General features: G+C 34.4%; 3 protein-coding genes and 1 pseudogene across 3 annotated transcripts; 1 reads left to right on the plus strand and 3 right to left on the minus strand.

Annotated features, from left to right (window-relative positions):
• The first annotated feature begins 5,384 nt into the window (after positions 1-5,384).
• Positions 5,385-6,757, plus strand: LOC120156876. The gene is made up of 5 exons (XM_039168141.1): positions 5,385-5,709; positions 5,794-5,858; positions 5,951-6,011; positions 6,265-6,411; positions 6,605-6,757. Exons 1-5 carry the CDS (start codon positions 5,457-5,459, stop codon positions 6,736-6,738), a joined length of 660 nt encoding a protein of 219 aa, XP_039024072.1. The 5' UTR covers positions 5,385-5,456; the 3' UTR covers positions 6,739-6,757.
• A 1,533-nt stretch (positions 6,758-8,290) lies between these two features.
• On the minus strand, positions 8,291-9,328 carry LOC120156875 (annotated as a pseudogene).
• A 5,864-nt stretch (positions 9,329-15,192) lies between these two features.
• On the minus strand, positions 15,193-17,765 carry LOC120156872 (interactor of constitutive active ROPs 3-like). Its single transcript, XM_039168138.1, has 3 exons — positions 17,626-17,765; positions 16,965-17,070; positions 15,193-16,827 (listed from the first exon to the last, which is right to left on the minus strand). Exons 1-3 carry the CDS (start codon positions 17,643-17,645, stop codon positions 15,193-15,195), a joined length of 1,761 nt encoding a protein of 586 aa, XP_039024069.1. The 5' UTR covers positions 17,646-17,765.
• Positions 17,766-20,876: 3,111 nt separating this feature from the next.
• Positions 20,877-23,804, minus strand: LOC120156874 (phosphatidylinositol transfer protein 1-like). Its single transcript, XM_039168140.1, has 10 exons — positions 23,532-23,804; positions 23,401-23,431; positions 23,159-23,307; positions 22,784-22,875; positions 22,653-22,660; positions 22,483-22,554; positions 22,121-22,288; positions 21,635-21,730; positions 21,395-21,517; positions 20,877-21,199 (listed from the first exon to the last, which is right to left on the minus strand). The coding sequence occupies exons 1-10, from the start codon at positions 23,549-23,551 to the stop codon at positions 21,188-21,190; spliced, it is 771 nt and encodes a 256-aa protein (XP_039024071.1). The 5' UTR covers positions 23,552-23,804; the 3' UTR covers positions 20,877-21,187.
• Positions 23,805-26,210: the final 2,406 nt, after the last annotated feature.

A 26,210-nucleotide genomic window follows, 5' to 3' on the forward strand; every position in this document is an offset into this window, starting at 1 on the left:
GAATTTGAAAAATCGCAATGCGATTTACATATTCGCGTTGCGAAATTGGAAACTGGGTTGCGAAATTGGAATTCGCGTTGCGAATTTGTTGGTCATTTTGGCAAATCCAAAAACAGTTGGTTAAATTCGTATATTATAAGGTATTTTTGGTCACTGAGGTTGTTTTCTCTAATATATATATATATATTTATTGTTTATAGTTATAGATATTCATTTAAATTAAAATCAAATAATATCATAATATTGTAAATATTTACAATTTAAATATAAACTCGAACAAATCGACTCAAATTTTCTAAATTCGACCCGAAAAAATTTAAATTCGAATTTTATGCTTTACCATTGCATATGAAAGTGGGAGCATAGCAGACGGAGTTACCTATTTCCATTAGGAAAATAGATTGGAAGTGCTTCATTATCATAACTATAAACGAAATGTTGGAACATCACATGTAATGTATGTATGTAGAAAAGAATTATCATAGATGTGTGCAGTCATATGCTTCTTGCATATGAAAATTTGATGAAATCAAGAATGTTCTGAATAAAATGGGGGTTAAAAATCGGCAACTTAGAGCATAATGGCTTTTCATGGTTAATTTGTTCAAACACATAACCCCAGACGCCAAAGATTTGACAAGCAGCAAACAATGGCAAAGACAATCTGCAATATCTCCTCTCTCAGGGTGAAGCCAGCGCCACCTTAATGAAGCCGAGATATAATTTTAAGAAAGGAGTGAAAATAAATACAACGAAAAGGGGAACCTCTACCCAGCAAGGATAGAAGAACTCACCAAGTATAAGGATAAGATCCATTTGATCAGTATCACTTCATCTCTGCAACTTGTCATCAATCTATCATGCAAGTAACTTGAAACAATTGTTAGGCATCAGTTAGTTACATATTCATTAGACTTTCGATGCAGACAACTTGTCATCAATCTATCTTCAATAAGGTTTCAGATCTGAGAGAAACAGATAAAACATTCACGGAAAGCCTAATGCAAAACATTCCCATGTCTCACTTTGTCATACTATTGCTGTTTCCAAATGTTGTAGCAAAGCATTCAACATTCCCATGTCTCACTTTGTCATAGGAAAACGTCAGCTTTGCTCATTTGTTTTAGCATCAAATGTGTGACCTTCAAGAAACAATTATTCAAAGGTGTATCTAGATGCGTTTAAACTGAGAGCCTAATGAATCCATTCCTTTCCAAGGCCATTGTGGATAAACATAGCCAGGTATGTACATGATCAAAACCAGACAAACAATTGGCTCTATAACGTAACAAAGCTTTCACCCATTTCTTATCCAACTGGAATGAAGTGGAACATCAACTCTGCTTTATCACTTTAGCATCCATAAAGTGATCATTCTGAAAAACTAGAACAAGATGATGTATTGCATTGCTTCTTTTTTAAAAAAAGTTGCAGGCTCACTCTTCAGCCTTCAGGGATTGCAGGGTGAGAAGGATTAGATGTTGAAGAATCAATTGATGAGCAGTCATGCAAGGGCGGAGCCGCGGAGCTAGGAAAAAAAAACCAAAAGAAACAAATTGCCTCTTAACACAATTAGAATTCGTAACGCCCACCGTAGCAAGTAGTCCCACTTTGAAGCACCTATTTTCTCTCCAGATTTTAAAACTACTGCATCTTTCTGAATGTCACATCCCTGCAAAACAGATGCTTGCTTGAACTTTTGAATAACAGAAAGCATGGAAATGTGAAGTTATTTCAGATAAGGTACACATTCATTGTGTGCTGCTTGTTCTCTATTTTTCTATTTGCCATGGATATACAAAGTCACGTCAACTTATATAGAAGGTGAGAAGGCACGAAAACTCAACTTCATTCCTTTTCTCCAACAAGCTATAGGCCATTAAGTTTTACAAGGGATGACTGCATGTCAAAATAGGGTCTAAATTTAAATATTAAGGCACAAATTGTTACAAAAACAAAAGTAACCATTAACCATTTCTGACTGCACAGGGAACCACATAAACTCACTCATGTTGAGACCTTTGGACCAAAACCACAAACCTAAGTAGGACATATCTGGAATTCATGAACCACCTTACCTGTATTCACACGTTAAGAGTGCTCAAATAAGGTACACTTCTCCGACTGATACCTTCGGCTGTTTGACCATAAACTTACCTATTAATTACTTCCAGAGGTCCGTGACGGAATATTGACAGTGAACTCTCAACATATTATTTCAATCTTCTAGATCTTTGACTCAGTTATTAAACAACCGACAAGCAATTTGAGAAAGTAACAGGACAGTGAAAATTTATCATAACGTCGGGGATGATTTGGAGCAGAAAAAAGAAAATTAGGAACGATGAGACAGTGAAGGAGAGAGGAAAGAGGGTGGATAGATGGAGTTCATGATATCATACCACTGGAGTAATATCAACGCCTTTACTAGTTTGCACCAATATCCTTGCACGCTTAGTTTCAACAGGAGCTTTAACTTGTTCAGTGTCCTCAACTTGGAGAACTGCATCAGCATCAGGTGTTGGTCCTTGGGGGTAAAAAAAAAGTGCAAAATGGAGAAAAAAATGAAGAATAAGTAGCGTGTTAACAATATGCTGAGAGCCTGATACTAGTTTAGTTTTAAAAGCACGATTTAAAAATATTACCGGAAGAAAAGGCTAACCTCCAGTTGTCTCAAATGCAACAGTTCTAGGAGTCAATTTGACACCAACCCCATCATTTCCGGCTCTTGATTCAGTTGTTACAGGTTGAATATGTCTGCTTTCAATGATTTTATAATAATATCGTGTGTTATAAAATTTATCGAGTAATCGCTTACGCTTTCAACAAGTAGTATCCGAACTTGGTCGTCACATAGAAGATGATCAACGTGACTCCACTATAAATTTCGATATAGACAAAGTCGAACTATAGTAATCGGAGAATTCAAATGAAGGCCTTCCTTAGTTCTCAAAATTAGCTTGGGCCCAAGTCCAACTTCTTAGCTTAGGCAACAAAAATTGGCAATATTACTTTTGATATATTTTATTTAAGCTTCTCCGAGGCACGTTTGGATAGATACAAATAGTTTTAGTTATTTTAGAATATTTTTTAATTAATATTCATATTTCCTAATAAAATATTATCCTTCTTATATAAATGGAGTTTGTTAGAAAGTGTTTTGTGATTTTTTTCCTCTTTATTTTATTTTCTTTAGGCTTTATGTATTAATTAGGGATTGTTTGATTTACGGAATGTAAGATTACAGTTAGAAATGAGATTACTGAAATGTTATATTATTTTTTAATACAAAAAGTAGAAATATTATTTAAAACTTATCAGCCTAAGAATGTTACATTACTAGGAATATTATATTATTTTGTTTGACTGAAATATAATATTTCATATAGATAAAAATATATATATGTTTTATTAAATTGTCATTGAGATATATTTTCTTTTTTAACAAGTTCAATTCTCAATATTAAAATTAAAATATTTACATGAAAGTTTATTGAAAATATAATTTTTTATTATTTTTAATTTAAATATTTTTAATAAAATTTGTGTACAAATAACTTAGTTTATATATATATATATATATATATATATATATATATATATATATATTATTTTTAATTTTTATTTATTTGAAAATACAGAAACATACTAACACCAATATAATTATATGTTTATTTTTAGGTATAAAAATATTGTGAGATGTACATACTTACACTAATGTAAGTATGTGTTAATTGCTACACTTTTTTATTTTATTCATGCTACATGTATAAGTTATACAACTAAATATCATATTCACTTATTTAATAAAATTAATATAAAACATCAATAATATAATATAAAAACCTTTTATTATATACATCATATTTCAGCAGACAAACATTTCTCATGAGACGAGCAAATAAAAGAAGTTAACTAGAATTCTGTGAGCTTTCTCACAAAAAAAATGCAATGCATATTTCACGAATTCAGAATAAAGATAGATGTGAACGATGATGAACAGGCCATATCTGATCCATTTTGAGGGCAACAAAACTGCAATACAAGAGAAAGAATGCTAGTCTGCAGAATTATATGTCAATACAGATAAAATGACTAATATAACATATGTATGCAAAAGCCTCATCAGATGTCACTTAGCATCATATGATATTAAGCATGCTTCAATTCCATATTTTAGTTAATTTACTAAGAAGTTAGTACTATTTCATGCAAATTTTGTGGTCGATATGGTTGCTTGAGGTCACTTCTCAAGCTGTTCAGTTGCAACTCGTTTACGGTAAACTTTTTTTTTCCCAGTTCCATCGTTTGCCACCCATTTTCTTGTTGGCCTACCGCAGTAGGAGCAACATCTGGCAGAGCCTCGTCTCCACCTGCTATACCAAGGATGCTCCGAAATTTCAGACCAGCCTTCAACTGGCCATCCCTTTCCAGCCGGAGAATCTTCTCCCTCATGTACTCCACCAGCTGTTCCTTGTTCCCATTCGAATTGGCGAAGTTTTCCATCCAGGCATCCTTTACCTTATCACCATAAAGAGTACATGCCTCTGCGTACCCAGCATCACCTCTTGGCAAGACCGCCTCGCCACGAATCGTCTGCTCCTCCAATTCATACATGGTGTAGCACTTTTGTTTAAACGTCTCTTCACTCAGCTTATGGAATAACGACACCGGATGAAACTCATCGAGCAGGACAGACAGCGCAGTCTCCATATCGCGCTCGGCACGGGCTAATTGAGCGCGAATCTGGGCAATCTCAGTTCCGTGCTTCATTTGCAGGGCCCTCTTAGCAGCGACGAAATCATTCATCTGCTGCTGAAAAATCTGTACAACGGCCTGATTCCCGCCCTTTCTAGTCAACTTAGCTTTCTGCATCTGTTCTCTCTGAAGGCGAGGTAACTCCGATAGAGACTTGAGGTATGTGAGGAAGTTGACAACGTCCCCAAAAGTGGCGGAGCCTGGCTCCCCGATGACATTATCCCTGATACCTACGCTCAAGAGCTTCTCCCTGATTTGGCGATCCTTGAAACTCGTGAACAAGTATGCCAACTTGAGGTAAATGTGGTTGGTAAGACCGGCGGAATAGACGGCGTTGACAGTGAATATAGTAGGGTCATTATTATAACATGAATTAGATTCGATGATTAAATTATAATAATTGATAAGTTAAATGATGTGGATATTATTTTTTTAAATTTAATAATTAAAATAAGAAGAAACACAAACAAAAGAGCTTCTCATTTAGTTTACCCAAAAATAATAAAAAATAAATAAATAAGAGTTTATTATCCATATCTCTTCGTCAAGGCATTAAATGGATGCCACGTAATTATATTACATGTTTAACGAAAACACCTTTTGCTCCTGCTACCCACACAATCCAAAAGAACAACTGGAACTTGGAATAGAAAATTAGATATAGAATTCGATAACTCCATAGCAATCCTGTTGCTGAGATGGAGATGACTGCACAATCTTTGTCTCCTGCAAAGCTCCCTAGCTTCTTTCCTTCCTTCCTTCATTCAAAAGCCATTCTTTCTGCATCATATTTGGTAATCCCATTTCAGTCCTCCAAGAATTACAGAGCTCAGCTAAAATTCGATAGAATCAGGTTAAAGAAACAAAGGAATCTTGGGGTTACTTATGCTTCTGAAACTGAAAGTAATACCGTTACAGATGTCGCTGATAGATGGCTTCTTGAACCTGCAGGTCAGTGTTTTGTTGCATCGAAATCTTCTGTTTCTGAACCTCAAATGCTTTGTTTCAGAAATCACAAACATTTTGATGAAACAGGTGATGGAGATTGGAGACACATTGGATTTAAGGTCCAAATGCCAGATGCCTTTGAGATTGCTTCTGTAAGTAAAATAATACTGTTTCCTTTGTCATTTGTTCTATCTTTGCACTGAAAATAACATCATGGATGGATTGTATTTGGGCCATTTTGTAGAGTGAAGTCACTGTCGGCCGTCTCCCTGATAAGGCAGATGTGGTGTTTCCGGTTGCAACAGGTATAGTAGTCAGGATGACCGAGCCTCTCGTTAAAATTTTAAATTATCATACATTTTAGATATTTTTTTTATATTTTTAATTAATAATCTATTTTCTCGCCTATAATTTTATAAAATCATCTCTAAAATTTTAAAAATTAGTCTCTTAATATAAAATTCTGCCTTGCATTAGTCACAAACTTAGATACAAAAATGTTTCCTGGTAGTAAAGAGCATCTGATTCGATCATTAACAGTGCATATATATGTTACAGTATCCGCAGTTCATGCTCGGATTCAGAAGAAAGGAGGGAATCTTCTGGTGACAGACTTGGACAGTACCAACGGGTCCTTCATGAATGACCAGAGGCTAAGACCGGGAGTTGTTTCCAAGTTGCCACCGGGAAGTTTTCTTATATTCGGTAAATACACCGACCTCGATTTCAATCGATAAAAAAACTTATCCATAGTAAATATAAACTCGTATCGAATCATTGTCTGGTAACCAATATCAGAACGAGGAAATTGATTCCTTTAGCCAACCCAAAACAGTAAATAAATGGAGTTTACTCAACTCTTGACATCCCTCAACAAAATGATTTTCTTTTGGTGGAGGGGATACTCATTTGGCTATGTTTCGTGTCTCAAAGCTTGAGAATGTTGAAAGTAGTACTGAAAGCAAACCAGAGGAATCGGGTGATAAATTGGAGAGTGACACCGCAACCGAGGATACTGCAACAACAGACTAAAATTTGAGGATTTTGCTGTTGAGGCATTTAAAATTTACTGTCATTTGAAATTGATTTGCCAATTTGCTAATTGCCCTTCTCCCCATCTCTTGTCGAAGAACGAGAGCATAAAATATTGTCGAAACTGCTGCTTTAAATGGATAATCAACGAACATAAACTCCTATTCTGATCTAGGTGAGCGACAATAAATTAAGTTCCTTATTTTATTATATTATTATATTAATTAAATCCAAAATATGGATTTGGTACGACTCAATTTCATAGGAAGTATACAGAAAAAATTTGCAGTGTCTGTACTCGTACTAGGATGTCAGATAGGATATATAAATGGATTTTTTTTATAAATTAACGGGAAACAATTTAAAAATGAAAAGAAATTGTTTTGTATTTTATTCTTTTTACTTTTAAATATAAGTTAATAATATGACATTCTTTTTATTCTATCTATAAAATATATAAAAAAATTGCACCACATATATATTTAATAATAAATATTGACCATTTCATTAAAAGTAAAATCCTTCTTCACTTTACCAAATAAAATTAGTTAAAACAAAAACAAATACTAACCAGTAGAGTTCGTACGTTATAAAATTTAAATTTGTATTTATACATTATCAGACTTCCTTATCAAGTATAAGTATAATTTTATATAATATTTTATTATAAATGATTATAAAGATTTATAAAATAAAATTATCATTTTAGATATTAGTATATCAATAAGATAATCGATTAATTATTAGTTATAATACCGATAAATTTATATTATAAAATATATAAATAAGATTACAGTTTATATAAAATAAATATTAAATAAAATAATTTAATAAATTCACACATACAACATAATATTAAAGAGATAGGATAGAGAAAAAGTGAAGGAAAGTTAGGAAAGATATCAAGGATCAGACTTTAGGTCCATAGCAATGAAAGTAGTAACGACAATATTTAAGATTATTATTACAATAATCTTAAAGATGTAATTAAGGCATTATTTAAAAAAATCATATGTATATAGTGTGATGGTGAGCTATACAACCCTAATCCAACTGTGATCGAAGTCCTCAAACAAATATTATTTTAGTACAATGTCTGCGATCGACCGTATCTCAAGTAAGATTTTGTCCGTGATTAGTGCTTTTCGCTGTCTCGCTGAAATCTTAACGCTTAGGAGAGGAGATCATAATCTAATATTAAATTATATATTTACTTTTACTGACAATGTGAATATATTAATCTTTTGTTTTATTCATAGAATCTACCGGAAAATGAAAGTAATAAGAAGCTATGATGACGGAATATCTAGAAAACATCAACTGATTCAAAACCCAAAGAACCAGCATGCAAACTTCAATGTATTTTTCATACAGTTCATGCCTGACAGAAACCACGAATGAAACATCTCTCCCTCTTTCATTATTTTTATCTAATATGGTCTGCAAATTCCCTTAATTGGTTAGCAAACGAATCCGAAACATCATTAGTTTATCAACCAATAGTAGAATGAAATTGGCCATACTAATAATGAAAAGCAACATGGGGAAAAAACTAGTGAAATATGCTGCTTTCAGTTTCAAACATTAAAAACAGAACAGAAAACTCCATTCTTTTTAACTACATTAGAGGACTATTAAGCAGTCCATGCCAAGATGAATTGAACCCGTTCCAGATTTCTTTTTCAGAATCAAAGTCAGCCATGGAAAGCTCCTGCTTCATTGGTGTAACTGTGCTTGCGGTACTCATTTCATTGTTATTGTACGGTACCGTAAGTTCCCCGTTAAACCCCATGTTTTCATAACCAACCCCATAGTAGAAGTTGTGGAAGTCGTTCTGGTTTCCAAGGAATCTGCTTCTGAGTGCATCAACAATGGTGGGATTGCTGTTAATGCTAGGGTTTCCGAGATCATCAAACCCTAATGGGAAACTAGGTTGTTTTTGTAGCCTAGCAAAGGCAAGGCTTAGGTCATTCGTGTCATAATTCAAAGGTGGGAGGTGGGTGGTTGTGGGAGGTGGGTGGTTGTGATGAGTGGGCTGTTGGTAGGTGTTAATGGTTGATCTTGGCTTCTCTTTGATGTTGATCTTTTGTTCTTCCTGCACCCACCTCCCATTGGAACATTTCTCAATGTGCCTCCTTTGGTCCAGTACCTCCTGCATGACTTGCAGAAATACCTTGGCTGAGAAAGGCTGTACCTGTTGTAATAGCAGAATTTGGTGTTGGTGGATTCACATCGTGGGCACTTGAGTGCTTCTTCATGTTGTGGTCTTGTCTTTCTCTCTTGTTGTCCGTTTGAGTTAACCGACAAGTTTTCAAGTGAAGAGTTACCCATCTCCTAAAAAAACATTAGTAGAATATATTAGACCAAATTATTACAAGAAATAAAATGCTGGTTTAACATAAATCACAATATATAATACCTGGTGTTGTCTGGTTGAAGAATCCATTTATTCAACCCAGAAAAGAAAGCAAAATACCCAACACAGGTAACAGAGTTTCAACTGCGGGGTTTGTTTAACAAGAAGAGAACAAATAGCAGTGGTGTGAAAGAAAAGAGAAGAAGAGAATGAGTTTTGTGTTTGGTAACAACTGAAATCAAAGGTGAATAAATAATATATACGTATATAAAGCGAAAGCTAGCCCCTCAACTACACCTCCCGATGAGAGAGAGAGAGTAAAGAAATGATCGGTTAATTGGTCTTTTTTTAATCTATGTCACAGAACAGTCATTCTGATTTTTCCGTACAAGATGATGATATGATTGTCTTCAATGTGGGATATATTATTATTTTTATTGTTTTTTAATATTATATATATTCAGGTATTCAGAGACATCAGACTTAAAGGGAGAGGGAAAAACCTATCTAAATAGTCCATGTCTCCAAGGCCCTTTGGGGTCTGTCCTTGTGGGACCCTTTGTCGCGTGGATTCGACAATGCAGTAGGGCCTGTCCGACTCAAGGCTCCTCACTCTCAAAACAATCTACAACTAATTATAATGGATGTATCAAGATTAAAATCCAAAATAATTACATTTTTTATTTAATTATTTGAATCAGATATAGTATAGTAATGATCTATTATGAGTTTATAAAGTGATTATATCAATATAATTTTTCTTATTCATAATATTATAATTTAAAATTTTTAAGATCTAAATTTTAATTTTTCTAAATCAATTCGTCTCTATACAATTAATCTCTCTCTGTATATATTTGTAGTTGGTTGATATTTGTTTCATTTATCTTCCATGGAACCAAGTTAAATAGTTTGAAGGTTTTTATCATTTGTTCAAGTCAATGTTTAACATATTCTCACATGGATATATATATATATATATATATATGTATGTATGTATTAAATTAATAAATATATAAAGAGTTGAATAAGAAAAAGTTTTAAAATAATTATCAAAATCTGATCCAAAATAGAAGGATAATACATGGCTACGCCTCGATATTTATGAAGAAGAATCTCATTAAAAATATTTTAAAGAATTTTTATTTAATTATACTTAAAAAATAAAGGTACAATATTTTTTATTTAATATATATATATTACAATAGGGAAAGATGAATCAGGTTAATTGACTGGTCAATTTTATAACAGTCAAATTAATACATTTTAATAATTATTATAGTCATAGTGATAATAGTAATTTAAAAAAAGAAAAAGTGAAAGGTATAATGGAAAATTGTGCCGCAAAGACAAAGGTGGAGAATGGTAGCATATTGGCCAAGTTAAGAATCTACAAAATCAGTTTTCCCGATCCATAGAATCTCCACGGCTAACATGAAAATCATCTTCTGTAATTAACAAATCCTTTCTTTTTCTTTTTACAGAGGAGAATGTGAGAAAATTACTAAAAATAATATAAATCAAATTTCGTATTATAAATATTATAAAAATAATTTAATCACTGAATAATTATTGATATTTAAAAATAATAATCGTTCTTATCATTTTCTACTACCTAAAATTTATCACTATGTATTTTTTATAGGTGAAAATATTTTTTTGAGTAATTTAATAATAATTGTATTATTCAAATATTTTATCATTTATAAATCAAAAACATTAAATATTTTAGAAAATACCAACAAGTTAGTTGCAGTAAAAAACGATAAAAATCATTAAAATATGAACAATAATAAGACGGGAGATTGGTGTGTGAGGCAAGTCACGAGTGCGGTCCAAAATGACAGAATCCTATATTGTAATTAGACCAGACACGTGGCGGGCTCAGGTAATTATTAACACGGAATGCCAAAGCAAATAATGAAATAAACCTAGCTTATAGATACAATGAAAAAAAAAACTTTTTACGACATTATAAATGAAGCCTCTGTGAATATATTCACCACCGCCACCGGAGTTTCTTCAATCCCAAGTAACAACGTTGATCTATTAACGAAAAATAATAAAAGACGGGATAGACCAGTGGTGTTCGCGGTTAGTTTGGATCAGTTTTTAGTTAAAAATTCATTTAATCTGAAAGTATAAATATTTGCGGTTTGGATCGGTTTGGATGTTTTTAAAAAAAATCTGATCCGATCCGATCCAATTAAGTGCGGCTTAATTTAGTTTGAATTTTTGCGGTTTTTGAATTCTAATTTTTCAAAATAATTATTAATTTTTTATTAAAAAAATAGCATATGTATCACAAAAACAAAGAAAATATATATTTTAACAAATGTACGCTTGTGAAGCTTACAAAGATAATATATATTTTAACAAATTAAGAAACGAATCAATTTCTCGTCAGTAAGTTATCTATAAAAGTAAAACGACACATTTTCTAAGTTTTACCCGATAATTTTCTCTCTACCTCAGAACTGAGGAAATACCAAAAGACTATACTATCATTCTTTGTTATTATCATTTATTGCACTGTTTTTTTCATTGGAATCTATGACTAGAATCTAAAATAAAATTGTTACGCGTGTGTCGAGGAAAGCTGAATCTGTATATGAATATGGGATTTGCGAGATTTTGTTAGGTTTTTGATGGGTTTGTTTCAAGCTTGTAAATTCAATATTTTATTTCATCGGTTCGGTTCGGTTTGGATCGGTTCATGATTTCCAATTCGAAACCGAACCGATCGGTTCGTAAAAAAAACCAAACACACTAAATCAGTTTCGGTTATTTTCGGTTATCGATTTTTTGGATCGATTTTTGATTATTATTTTTGGATCGGATTAGATCTGAACACCCCTAGGGTGGACCACAATCAATCTTGAATAGAGATGTGCATGTGTCAGGTTGGGTCGGATTTTTGATTCACTCGACTAGACCCGAGAACAAGGAGTCTTCCACTCGAGACCCAATCCGACCAAAACAGGTTTTCATCCGACCCTATATATAACTTAAAAACCGATCAACCTAAAATAATAAAAAAAATTATTTTTATTCAATGAAACAATGACTTAATTGAAAAAATAATATATATAATTATTCCTAAATATATAAGATAAAATTATATTTTTTTTCGGGTCAGGTCGGATATTATTCACACTAAATCCGACCCAACCCGATCATCACATTTAAAAAAACCGATCCGACTCGAACCCAAATTTTTTTTTAAAAAAATCCTACCTAATCAGGTTAAGTCGGTCGAAACCCGTTAAAATCGAGTCTATACCCATCCCTAATCTTAAAACCTTTGATCAATGGTTAGTGGTCAAGGTCAAGAATTCCATCGGGGCACATGGTTACATCCTGCCTGCGTGGTGTAATCATAAAAATATTTATAAGTTGAAATCAAATCAAATCAAAATTTTTAAATTTAATATAGAGGAAATAAAGCCTAGATAGTGGAATTGGAAGAAATTGATTTTTGTGATGGTGTATGTCGAGGAAGTCGGTCCCTGGGCGCTGGGGTTAGCAATGGCATGCAGCTTTCAGTTCAAAATGGGTGTGGGCGGCTGCCCGCAGGAGCTGGACCAGAGAACCCAACCCCACCTTCGACTGTGGCTGCTTTGTTTCAAGCTCATGAGGTACACTTGATTCTTCTATCTGATGGATTTGTCTGTCAGTTTCTTTGCGGCCTTTGTCTGCTCTACATGTCATATATGTATTATCTTGTCCAGAGAGCAGCTATGTCAACGAGTCAAGTTATTTGATTTGAAAATTGTAAAATTAAGTTTGATTTGATTTGACACTAACGAGTTTAATATTATTAACTTTGATTTAAATTCTAAATAAAAATTTGAACCTGGATTAAAAATTTTGCAAGCTTATAATTTTTATGCTCGACTCTAAATAAAAAATTAAAATTTAATTCGACCTAAAAAATTTTGAACTCAAAAATTGAAATATTCTCAATTTAACTCAATTGAAATTCATATTCGAACTCAAAACTAAACCTTAAGTACATGAAAATTATAAACAACTTATAAATGTTAATATTGATAATAATTTAATTTTATAATAAAAAATAATATAATATATTTTTTAAGTTACTCACGAGCTTTGTCTAGTCGGATATCAAGTAACTCGCTTTAGCTTATGACGAATTTGAGTAGAGTCTATTTGATTCAAGAGTTATCCAAATTTTGATCAAATCGATTTCTAGTAACTCATGATATGTCTCGTCAAATTTACAATCCTAACTAAAAGAATAATTTTTTATTTAAAAGCTATTATGCATATGTATAATATTTTAGGGTAAACTACATGTTTGATCATTTTCATCTAAGTTTTGTACACATTTCCTAACTAAATTCAAAAAACATAATATTTAATCACTTTCATTTTTAAAAAAAATTATGATATTGTAATTGAGGGTTAACCGTCGTTACACATTTACCGAATTGTTAATGTGACCCAATGAATATATATAATTTAAAAGGGTAAACTACACAAATGACCATTGAACAATGATTTTATGTCTAATTTATCCTAAAAGTTTTTTAATTTTCAAATTTTAAACACTGCACGCCCTTTATTATATTCACGGGAACCACCCTCTTCGTATCACCAACCCAAGGCGGCTTGTTGGTTGTACGATGAGACCGTTATCTTACTCCAAAAGCCTTTTTCCCTGTCGTCAATCACCTCTTTTCTTCAAAATACAGCAAAGTTAAGAGTCCCATTGAACACATTCGCATGTGAGCTTCTTTCTTCTCCATTTTGTTATTGTAATCAAGATCTGATTAGTTTCTGCTACTGGGTTTTCAAAAAAACAAAACCCATGAAAATCATCTTAGCCTGCAACTTTAATGAGAACAAAATTAAAGATGATTGATAATCTCAAAGATAGCCTTCTGAGCTGTTGCGAGACATCCAATCCGAGTACTGCAAACGTTAAAGCTAAATATGGCGTCACTACCAGAATTACATCACTGATGTAACAGGGAAGGCATGGTATGTATAAATTCAGCCCAGACTCCAATCTTTTCCCATTTTGTAACTGATGAATTCCAGATGACAATCAGAGTATAGCATTCGATCAGAAAGAGTGAAAAAAAAAGGTTATTACTTAATCCCGACCTTTTTGACCCATCTGGAACATTTGATATTGACAGCTTGTCAATGTTGCTGAGTGGTAAATTCTTGATACTTTAGAATGTCTCCTCGTTTGTGAAACGAGAGCTTCGGCGTATCGTGGTGGAAGAGAATGGATTCCAACCCTTGTTGCTAAGCCCTTTGGAACCAAACGGCTTCCCAATCCAATTCGAACGTTTAATAAAGCCAAATGGTTTCGAAAAACCGATTTCAAACACTCCAGGCTTAATACCACACAGAGCAAGCAGGCACAGCCGTCTAAACAGCAGCCGAGAATGCGCACGGGAGTTTTCTTGACTTTGACTCAGCTCTACACAGCACACACAGGGGAACCTTATAATATAACTTTTCATTCTACTTTTCTTGCAATATAACAAATTTGGAGTCCTCAAGGTTAGATCCTGGAGTGGCAGGGGGGAAAATAGTAGAGGTAAAGGGACCCTTAGGTCATCAATTGTCTTTAGATTTCATTTTCAGTAGAATCCAACGGTCTTCAACATAGGATTCGCAAAGCAGTATGCTGAAATTGAAAGGACTGATGCAAGATTTCAGGACTAACATGCAAACACGATGATAAGCATGGCCTAATGCTACAATACAAGGATGATGAATTGCAATACTAGTTAAAACCTAGAATGCAAGATAATGATAATAATAACATTTTCTTTTAAATGAATTAAATTTAATTTAGACCTTTGCATTTTCTCCAATGAAGTGCATTCAGGTAACAATTGCAGCTACTTTCATATCAGAACTCGGCAGCTGATTAAATGATGGCCAATATTAAGCAAGAAGCTTAGTTGAAGCAATAATGGAATCGGAATTCAACATCGCCACAAATTGCATTCTCAACTGTAAGCACAAAGTGATGACACCCACAGAAAAATAGGGCAAAACAGAGAAAACATAGATTCCATACAATTTTGGAAACACACACACACATAGGTGTTTTATTTCTGTTGTTTCTTCCATAAGACCCCAATCTTCTTCAGCATGTTGGCATTTTTCTTCTTCAGAAAATCATCATCCATATCTTCAGTAAAAGGGGAGCCAATCTTTGAATAATGGTTGCTATCCAGTGAACCGGTTCTTTCAATGAACTTCTTCCCATTATTACTTGCCGTAAGCATTGCTGCGGCTAATTCTGCAGCCTTGCGCCACTGCTCTGATTGCACCTTCAATCTTCTCAACTCGACCGCCATTGCCGAATTGTCTGCCTGCATGGCCTCAAGCTGTTCGGTCACCCTGGTTGCTCTCCTGCTATTCTTATCTGCCTCCTCCATTGCAAGTTCAAGCTTCGTAGTAGCTTCTAGCTTAGCAGCCCTTGCCAACTCTAGCTCAACAGCCACCTTATCGTTTGTTTTGCTTATGTTCATGTCTCGTTTACGGATTTCCGACCGGAGCATCTCATTCTCTTCTTCCATATATTGAAGTTCTGTCTCCTTATCCATCATATTTGCCTTCAGGTCATCAACAGCTTCCTTCAATGCCTTGAGCTCATTTTGTTCCGGTTCTAGTTGACATGACGGGCTTTTCTCAAGCTTCATGTGTAGCTCTTCATTTTGGTCCGAAATACCCTGCAATTCGGTCTCCTTAGCCATCAAATTTGCCTTCAAAGTAGTAATATAAAGGTTTGCTTTCTGAAGTTTAGCTAACAACTCAGCCTCTCTCGAGTTTGCTTCTGATTTTATCCGGTCCATCTGTTCATTGGCACTCTTTATCTGTATAATGCTTTGGATTTGTTCTTCATGGCGTTTAATCTCAGAAGTTTCAAGAGCAGATCTTAAAGAAGAAATCTCTGCTTCAAGCTGATGAGATTCCTCATGTTTCTCATCTTCTCGGGTTTGGTGCTCAACTACGATATGATCACCATCTGAATCTAGGGAATTGTTGCCCCCAGCATCAGTCAGGTCTGCCTTAAGTTTGTTCAAAGGACCTTGCAGTGAATAAACACGTTCCTTGGATTGATGTAAGTCTGAAGCAATGGAATTGTAAGCTTCAACGGCCTTCACGCCTTCCGATCTAAGCGCCTCCACAGTCTTTCTCGCAGCTTCTAGTTGTAAAAGAGTTTCACTGGCCAATACTTCAGCTGGAGCTTCCGATTCTCGGCCGTCCTTTAGCCGGTTTTTCATGTTCGATACAAGAGAAAGAGTGTCAACCAGGTTTCCTTTCAAGTTCTCGAGATCCAAATGTGCTGAATCTGCTTGCTTGGTTTGTTTAGTCTCAGATTCAGCCACCATTTCAAGATGATCCTTAAGTTGCTGAATCTCATTCACATCTATGTAAACAGACTGCTGCTTTCGGATAGCTTCAAGCTCTGACAGCCAGGCTCGATCCCCCCCTTGTGATACCGTGTCGAGTTCAACAATAAGAGGCCTCTCAGAAGCAGGCTCAAGTAGCGGCTTTCGACAAATTTCAACCTTTGCAGACATGGCCAACATTTGCTTCCTGAACTCCTCGGCATCTTGCAGAGCTTCCTTGTTGCATGATTCGGATGAATTTAACTGATCCTTCACCTTCTTTAGTTCTTCTTGAAGCTGTGAATTTTGCAACTCCAATTCTGATATTCTGCCGGGGAGCTTCTTCTGGTGCAAGAAAAGCAGATAAGATTAGATGTTTGGTTCGTATAGGATCAAATGTAAACTCGAATTTCTAATTCAAAAACAATGCATAGAGGCTAGTGCATCTGCATCAGAAAGAAATGTTGTTTCCTTTAATATACCTCAGAGACTAGTCTTCTTGGTGAATAGCGCTCAAAAGCTTTGGTTGGCTTGAGTTGACGAACAGCTCGAGGAGAGACCCTTTGCGGCACTTCTGAGGATCCGCTTCTGTTAAACATTGGTTACTCAATAGTTTGATATAGAAGCTTTAAGTTATACCCGAACATGTTCCTCACGAAATAAGCAAATTATCGAGAATACACGAAACCAAAGCAATAAATCGACAGTGGTCTCAGACAGATTAAAGTTTTGTTAGGGAAGGATGAATGAGCCTCTGTCACAGCATCTGATAGTCCCAATAAGGGGCTCAGCTTATCCTATCTTAATGTAGAAAAAAAACAACATATCTACTCTCATGCACAATGAGACTGCAACGCTCGAAATGATAAATTATTTACCGGTGGAAATTAAACTCCGGGGGGGACGGAGTTCACTGTGCCCTCTCAAGCATTGGTTAAATCCAAGACAACCCAGATGATCATATATGGCAACAAATAATAAGCATTGACAGCCTAAGGCTAGCAGGAAGCATTGCACCTATAGGCTACATGCATTGCACCTAAGACAACCCAAATCCGCGTACATGAAGGGATCCATAAAAAAACCCCAAGAAACCTGTGTAATAAGAGAGAATGAACAGTCATAACAGGAAACAGAAGTTACCTTTCTTTTGATGCCTGCATAATTTTGACTTATATCTCAAAGCTAAAATAACAAGTTTATTTATCCTTCACAACTGCGATGCATTCCTGACCCTACAAGGTCTGTAAAAGATCACAAGCTCAGACAGAAGAATCCGATGTTAATGAGAAAAGGATTTGACTGTGCTAATTGCTTTGATTCTTCATCTTTTTTCCATAACAATTGTATACTAGATTGTATTGGACATTTTCATAATGAAGCTATAGGAGCAAAAAGACAAAGGAAAGAAATCAAGCCAGTTGTAAAATAGCATATTCAATAAAAGGTCAAACCAGAAGGACTATTCATTCAAGTGGACATTAACAGCAACTCTCTTTTCTTCACCACATTCAATGCTACCGCAAATCCTACCTAGGTTCATGGTCCATACGACTTTGGTATTATTATTATTTCAACATAGATGAGACATTATTTTGGTCACAAGTGGCCTACTGTTAACAGGTAAATTTCCATTAAAGTACCCTTCTTTTCATGGTTTTTTAACTGACTGTATTAAATGCCACAAAGGGATATTATTGTCATGTACGAACCGACTTTCTTCCTTCATTGATGCCGTGAAGCGCGGACACTAGAAAAGTAAGAAAATAGAAAGAAAATGATTTCAAATGCTGGTTAAACCTAATGTCAGATATTAATCGATTTGTAAACAACATCTACTGCAGCATGAGAAACTGAAAGCATCACTCATTTTTCTATTTGAAACGAAAGGGAAAAAGAGACCAAAAGGAAAACCTTTTCGAGATTCGGTTACTTTTGTAAAGTCTGCCATTGCAAAGCTCCTGAATTGAGCACGGTGCAAAGTTACTACCTACTTAAAAAAAAGAACCCTTTTGATTGCTCAGTTTCAAAGAGGAAACAAAGATTCAAAAGTAACATCATTACCCTAAAAAAGAACAGAAAAAAGACAACAGAAACAGAACTTTCACTCCACACAGTCAACGGAAAACGATTGTCTTTGTCTTTACAGCATTAAGTTTAAAGCTTTGTTGGAAAAATGTCGTGCTTTTCTTGGTGAGTGTGAGTAGAAGGGAATAGGGTGGGACCGTGGGATAGTCCAACTTAACTTCAAAATTATGTAAAACATACGTGAAAACATTCTGAAAAGAGAAAATAATCTAAGTAATCGAAAATATCTTATAATATACGATTTTGATCAAATTTTTTTATTTGTCAAAATGACCAACAAAATCGTAATACGATCTCTAAATCGCAACGCAATCTCCAGTATCGTAAATCAGTTTCTAGATTTGCAACGCGATTTTGACTATCGCATTGCGATTTTAGAAAATCACAACGCGAATATGTAAATCGCAACGCGATTCTGACTATCGCAACGCGATAATACAAAATCGCAATCACGAGACGGGACGGGACGGCGGCGGCGGCGGTGCGCGAGAGTCCCCATTGTTCTCTTCCACTCAACAAGGAAGTGGGAAATCCAAGCCTTAAATACTCATTCCCAATAGTGTTTCTAATACTATGTGGGATTGAGCATTGCAAATACTTGAGAATCTTTTACACTATCGCAACATATTCTTTATTGTTTCAAACTAAGATCTTACAAATGGCTTGGGAATCTTTTACACTATCGCAACACATTCTTTATTGTTTCAAACACCACGTGAATTTGGAATAGTTAAAATGTAAACTTATTTTGGATTTTTCACTATCGCAACATTTTTTCAATATCGCAACAACACATTTTAATTATCGCAACACATTTTTCAAAACCGCGTTGCGAATTTGGAAACTGAATTGAAAAATTAGAGTTCGCGTTGCGATTTTGTTGGTCATTTTGGCAAATCAAAAAAAAGTTGGTTAAAATCATATATTATAAGGCATTTTCGGTCACTGAGATTATTTTCTCTTCTGAAAAATGAACATAAGACGAACATGAAAAATGTTATAATTATATCACGTGATTGAATCTTCTTATTAACAATTACATTGGTTATGTTAAATTCATGAATTAAAATAATTTTAACGAGAACACTAACTTAACATGCTGTGTAGATTTTAAGGAAAGAAAATCGGATGAATTTGTGAATAATAAAAAAGCTACGTAGGCATCTAAAACCTTTAAGCATTATCTTCATGAGATGTAAGAATCCATACTACAGAGATGGGGGATATGAATGTTGGAAAAAAAAAACAATTAGAAATTTAGAGATGATATCGGATTAAGTAGTAAAATAGGGATGTTTTTACTTGGATCCTTCATTTATTTTACATGTTAGTATCAAATTGTTGTGGCTTTACCTCTTCGTCATGTTGTTCATCATCGTGGCGCTCATCGGGTTCATACTCATTGCCTACGCCACGACTGATAAAGGGGCTGGTCGGCCGTGATGAACAAAGGTTACTTGGGGGACTACTCAGGGTGGCTCAAAGATCGTGGTGGATAACCAGTATTGAGCTAAGATTAGTTCTTGTATTAGGGATTCTAAAGTTTGTGGCAAGATTGGAAGAAGCTTTAATGGCGTTCCTGAAACTTCTGACATGTTTTCTACGAGGAAGCTCAGCCCTATCCAGGTATGCAATATTTTTTCACTATTTTTTTACAATCTGGTTCGTCGTAATAAAACTTTAATATTGGTATTTGGGTAGTTTCCATTGTCTTAGTGATGCAGGAGATCCGAGACAGATGATGCTGAGCTGTCAGATTGCACGTTGATGGCGCTGAGATACCATGAGTTGGCAGATCAGCGCAAAGGCGGGAATTGATTGTGACATGTTCCTTATTGGGGTCGTTTTGAGTATGTTTCAGTCTTTTGGCCATAACTTTGGCTACAGGTGTCAGAATCGCGCATAAGACCCCAATCCGGAAAGCTATTTTCGACGCGCACGCTCTCCACATTGAGCTATGCTCTATGTGGCCTTTTTTTCAACCTCAAATTCTGCCGTTTTCCCCTCCGAATCACTAGATTTAGTTATTTTTTACTATTTATGGTAATATTTCGATTGTTAATTAGGAAGTCAATTTAAATCCGATTTAGACCGGATTTTTGGGAGATTGCTTATTTTATTTCGAATTTCAATTTAGAGTGATTTTCGGGATTTTGCTATTTTTGGCAAAATTCGAATAAATACGATTTTTGCTATTTTTGGCAAAATTCGAATAAAGACGATTTTTTTTTGCTATAACAGTCCGGCTTGTGGACTGCTTTTGAGATAGTTTTTGGGAGTTTTCAACTAATGTATGATAAAAAATGAACAAGGCAATGGGTTTTTACAGTTTTTGATAAATATAATTAAAATTAGTATAATTTCTATGATAACAAGAACATTGAATAAAACATATATTTCTGCAAAATCTAGTTTAAAACTTTGAGAAAATGTAAACAATGAAGTTCAATGTTTATTTACAATGCAAGAACCCCAGTTATGTGTCTATATGGTTGATGTTTCTGCCTCAAAAAAAAAAAAGAATACGGTATCATGTCTTCACCACTTGCTGTGAATGAGTTTTGTTGTAATCGGGAAATCTCAACTCGCAATTCTCGGCGTCTATCAGGAAAATCGGTTAGCTAAATTTCTGTTTAATTGCAGAGGAAACCAATCAATAAAGTGGAAATGACACAGCAATCACATTGATGGAAGCAATCGTTGCTTAGGTTACACTTGAAATTTATATAAGAGTTTATCTTCTTCACATGTTGCCCCCTTTCCTCCCTCATGAATCCCAAAAGACTCACTTCTATCGATGGTGACCAGAAAATAGGAGTCTTACCTGATTTAGTAAGCAATCACCTTCTTCTTCAAGTTCAGTTAATTGTTCCATTGTCATCCCAAACCATTCATCAATCCAAGCAAAACAATTCCGGTGACTTTCCACGAAGAGAGCTCTTTCACCCTACATAAAAGATACATAATACAAAGTTGCTACCAGCTTGGCATATAAAAGACCGATAAGTGTATGGACTATGGATGCATATGCTCATTAGTAAAGATCGAAGTCTTAAGAAATTTCCGCTAGCAAAGCTTGCTCAAGTTTACTACCAAAACCCCAATATGGTACATTTATTGTAACCAATTTATATGCTGTCATTACCGTATCGCATTTGTCCTGCAAATATAAATATCACCGGTAAGATTTGGTCAATTAGATCCATAGTCGCATCGAGGTCATATATCTTGTCTACGAACAACTATAGCAAAGATCACATGAATACCATTTAGAGTACCATGCAAGGGTAGTGACTGGGGCTTTAGGAGGAGGAAGAGAAAGGAGAAATTGGGTGTGGGGACAAACACAAATTCCATGAAGTAATGATTGGAATTCGAGCAAGAGCTATGATACATAGTGCTGAAGAGAAGAACTTTGGAATAAACTTGCATATCATTGAATAAGTACTACTAATTGAAAGAACCGGAAGCAGAAAGATGCCTTGAGTTGCTTCATCTATCTATGCATGTATTTATTAGATGATCGACTTACGACAGATAAAATACCAACCTGCCACCCTTCCAAAAGTGGACCACGGCCGGTTTTTTCAGATTTGAATTTAGTAAAGTCAAAATCGCTACTTCCAACTGCATAACTCCAGTAATCTGTTGTTGGCAAAGTGATATCAATGAATTCTACCTGTCTAGCTTTCAGTTGTTCTTTATTTAAACCGTGCACCTGTTCGTAAACCTCACAGTTATGCGGAAGTACAAACAAAATAAAGTGACAGGAAAGAATAACATGACACCATGGAAAATTTCTCACAAATTAGCACTTCCAAAACATTCAAATGACTAATGCCAATATTAGAATCTGGGTTGGACAGGAGCCTTGCTGAAAATCTAATTAAAATGACTTCCGAAGAAACTTACGTTTATGGATTTGCCATTGTCTTCCAGATGGACAGTTTCAATTGTGACACAAAGCTTGGTAAAATAAGGGCACTGCATGAATTTGAGACATATGAGCATGCTTAGACAGGAAATCATAACATTTGCCAGAAATGTCCGGAAAATATGTCTGAGGAAAACCAAATAGTTACCTTGATCACTGAGAAATATGATATCCATTTTGTAAACAACAGAAAGAAGATAAATGTTAATATAACTTATACAACGAAGTCAAGCAATGGAAAAAAGGGAAGAAAAACCCGACTGCAACGACATTGCCAACCTGTTTTACATCTTGGGAATGCATTCCAAGATTCCTCTTGCATGACGAGAGCCTCTTTCGGTGCTATAGTTGTAAGCCAAGAAGGTGCTTTGCTGTATAAATTAGTGGGGGGAAAATCGATTAGACAACATCACAACAATAAACTCCAGTATTCCATCTCAATGAATGGTAAAAAGATAAATCAAAGGCCATGAGTTACGCATGCATAAATGCATATGAATTTAGGTAATTTACCAACACGGTGTAGCAATGTATAGGAAAACTAGAGGAATAAGAAACCTATATAAATTTTGCTAATGATAAAGAATCATTTAATGACAATACGATATATGATATTGGAAAAACGAAGGTGAAAATTCAACATCCTTAAATTACCTTTGCAAACGGTATAGTTTGGATGTGTATTGACCTTTTCCATATACATCATTTTCGAAAGGTCTATTCTCCATGATTTCAACGCCTTCAGCCTCATTTGTACTCTGCTGCTGCATCTTCAACACCATATACGTTTGAGCTACTCGATACTGCAAAGCAAGCCAGGAAAAAGGTAAGAAAACCCCAGAATTCAACATCTTTATTTCAATCGTCAATTTTGAAACTTCTTAGCTAAAATTTACCTCTTCTAAGGACATAGGCATCACAATTCGGCTTCAAGTTGTCCCCACAGAGAAAATAAAAACCATCAGTTCATGAAAAAAAAAACAAGCCCAGAAAACTAAAAGAAAAACCCATGATAGAAAAAGCATACTATTCCTTGACTTGAACCATTTTTCTCCGATTATCAACATCCCCGGCAAGTTGCAGGCAGATTCAAAGAATAAAAAGCAACTATCGGGGCTTTCCTTTCTTTCCCCTTGGGAAAACAAACAGATGAGGGAGGTAAACAATAAGACGAGGATAAATGGTTCGGTCAAGGAAGACAATTAAATTCTGATGGCGTTTAGAATTCATGCAAGGAATGGCCAAGGAAATATAGAGCTGTGTGGTGTGGATTATGGCGTGGACACATGTTCATCGCCAAATTACGCTTTGCCTTTCCACCTTCCACTACAGGTTTTCTAATTTTAAGTTTATGAAAAATGAAACGACGTCGAGTTTCACGAGGAAACGAGGGAAGTGCCACGTAGAATCGACGCCGACCGCTTTGTGTGTTTGGTCGGCTTTGACTAGAAAATAATATTTTATTCTGTACGAATATTAGATATTTATTATTAATTCTTTTTAATGAAGTGAAAATCTTAAATTAATAATAAAAATAATCGACAAAAATTAAGATTATATTGAAAAAAATAAGTATTTAATTTGAAAAAATAAAGTATTTAATTTTATTTCATTACTTTAAAATTCTCTAATAAACTAATTCTACCAACTTGATTTCGTATATATTGTTTAATATAAATTTAAAATATTTAAACTTTGAATGATAGGTGTGGGCTGATTTGCTGCTGTAGAGTTTTGAAAAAAATTATTTGTTGAAATAAGGTCTAACTGAAATTATTTGTTGAGATATGGTGAAATCTACAGTTCGAACATATGTCGTCAGGCGCTCCTAGCGACCAAGGAGGTCGTCATGCCGTCCCTGCGAGCTGTGGTGAGCTGCTTCATTACCTATATCGGTAATTAGGCATCTCGCCAGTTTGGTTGCCGGGATCACATGATGACCTATAAGGTCGTCCTGCATACATGGCGACATCCATTTCAACGTAGTTAAAAAGCCTAATTATCGATGTAGGTAATCGTTGTTACTTAGGGAAATTTCGGTAATCGCGTGAAAGCCTAATTACCGATGTAGGTAATATTTGTTACTTAGGGAAATTTAAGTAATCCTTGTTCGGAGCACATGACGACCAACATAGGTCATTTGGAAGACATGGCAACCTATGAAAAACTGTAGCATTCGCCTCAGATGGGCAAATAATCCTTCGACTACATCATCTGAGCAAAAAAAAATTCAACACATTATTCCACATATTTTGCCGATAGATGTGATATTAACCTTGATGGGGATGAATTTATCAAATAATACAACTGGAAAAAAATTGTTTGAATAGGGCACTCTCGAAATTATTTCGTGAAATAGAGTGAATGCTACGCATGGAGTGCAATGCGTCTCCCATATTTTTTCACTATGTAAATGTACAAAGGGTAAATTACACAATTAATCATTCATATTTTTATGTTAGTCGTGTGAATATATATATAAACTTTATATCTACTAAATATTCAATTTAATTTGTTATTACGAATATATTTGATATTAATTTAATTATAAAACTATTTTTATTTAAAATACACGAGATATTATCATAATGATACTATTTTGGATAACAATTTCAATTATAAATCATGTAAGCACGATGTTGGTTTCTTTAGTACACAAATTCAATGCTTGGACTCAAAAAAAAATTACCCTTTGTACATTTATGAAAAAGTGAAAAAATTACCCTTTAGTACAAAAGTTGAGTGATTAAATTGAAAAAATTAAAAGTACAATGAGTGAATTTGGAGAGAGAGTAAAGTTGAATGATTAATTATGTAATTTACCCTTTGAAAATATGGGAGATGCATGGAGTGCAATGCGTCCCCATATTTGTTTAGGCTAAATTACATAATTAATCATTCAACTTTACTCTCTCTCCAAATTCACTCACTAATTTTTTCAATTTAATCACTCAACTTTTGTTTTACTCTTATTTTGATCACTCATCGACCATTGTTCAAGTTGTTATATGAAAGCTAATTTGATCCATCAGCTTTAGCATTGAATTTGTGTACTAAAAAACCAACATCGTGCTTACATAATTTCTAATTGAAATTGTTGTTCAAAACAATGCAGTTGTATTTAATTAATTTGGAGAGAAAATAAAGTTAATGATTAATTGTGTAATTTACCCTTTGTACATTTACATAGGAATGAAATTGGTGACAAAATATGGGAGACGAATTGCACTCCATGCGTCTCCCCCAAATTTATGTATAAGTCGCTTGGACTCCAATGCGTCTTCGGATTTACTGTAGCATTCACTCTATTTCGCGAAATAATTTCGAGAGTGCCCTATTCAAACAATTTTTTTTCAACTGCATTATTTGAGAAATTCAGCCCCTTGATGTTGGTGATTGTTATAGACATTTATTGTTTTTTTAATTTTTCTTCATTTCTTTTTAAATTTTTAATAATTTTACCTTTATAACACTTGTTTATATGTATTTTAGTATGTTTTCATTTGTTTGGTTGTGTTTTTATTTATTTATTCTCATGATTAGCTTTGACATTAATTGTGATTGATAAAAATTACATTTATTTGTTATCATACTGATATTTCATATTTTGGACTATCATATTGAATTTGGATACGTGATTTGTGTTCACGGATTATTTTTCACTTTGCTTGACTTTGATTTGCGGTTTGTCAATAGTCTTTCAACA

Source organism: Hibiscus syriacus, unplaced genomic scaffold, assembly GCF_006381635.1.
Source record: "Hibiscus syriacus cultivar Baekdansim isolate YM2019G1 unplaced genomic scaffold, ASM638163v2 tig00111238_pilon, whole genome shotgun sequence".
NCBI classification, from domain to species: domain Eukaryota; kingdom Viridiplantae; phylum Streptophyta; class Magnoliopsida; order Malvales; family Malvaceae; genus Hibiscus; species Hibiscus syriacus.

Coding starts and splice junctions, on each gene's coding strand:
- LOC120156872 (XM_039168138.1), bottom strand. CDS start 17,645: ATGCAGGCATCAAAAGAAAG. Junction 17,071..17,625: donor ATGCAGGCATCAAAAGAAAG/GTAACTTCTGTT, acceptor AATGTTTAACAG/AAGCGGATCCTCAGAAGTGC. Junction 16,828..16,964: donor CAAGAAGACTAGTCTCTGAG/GTATATTAAAGG, acceptor TTCTTGCACCAG/AAGAAGCTCCCCGGCAGAAT.
- LOC120156874 (XM_039168140.1), bottom strand. CDS start 23,551: ATGGTTCAAGTCAAGGAATA. Junction 23,432..23,531: donor ATGGTTCAAGTCAAGGAATA/GTATGCTTTTTC, acceptor GACAACTTGAAG/CCGAATTGTGATGCCTATGT. Junction 21,731..22,120: donor CACTTTTGGAAGGGTGGCAG/GTTGGTATTTTA, acceptor TTATATTTGCAG/GACAAATGCGATACGGTAAT.
- LOC120156876 (XM_039168141.1), top strand. CDS start 5,457: ATGGAGATGACTGCACAATCTTTGTCTCCTGCAAAGCTCCCTAGCTTC. Junction 6,012..6,264: donor GGTGTTTCCGGTTGCAACAG/GTATAGTAGTCA, acceptor TATATGTTACAG/TATCCGCAGTTCATGCTCGG. Junction 6,412..6,604: donor GGGAAGTTTTCTTATATTCG/GTAAATACACCG, acceptor CTTTTGGTGGAG/GGGATACTCATTTGGCTATG.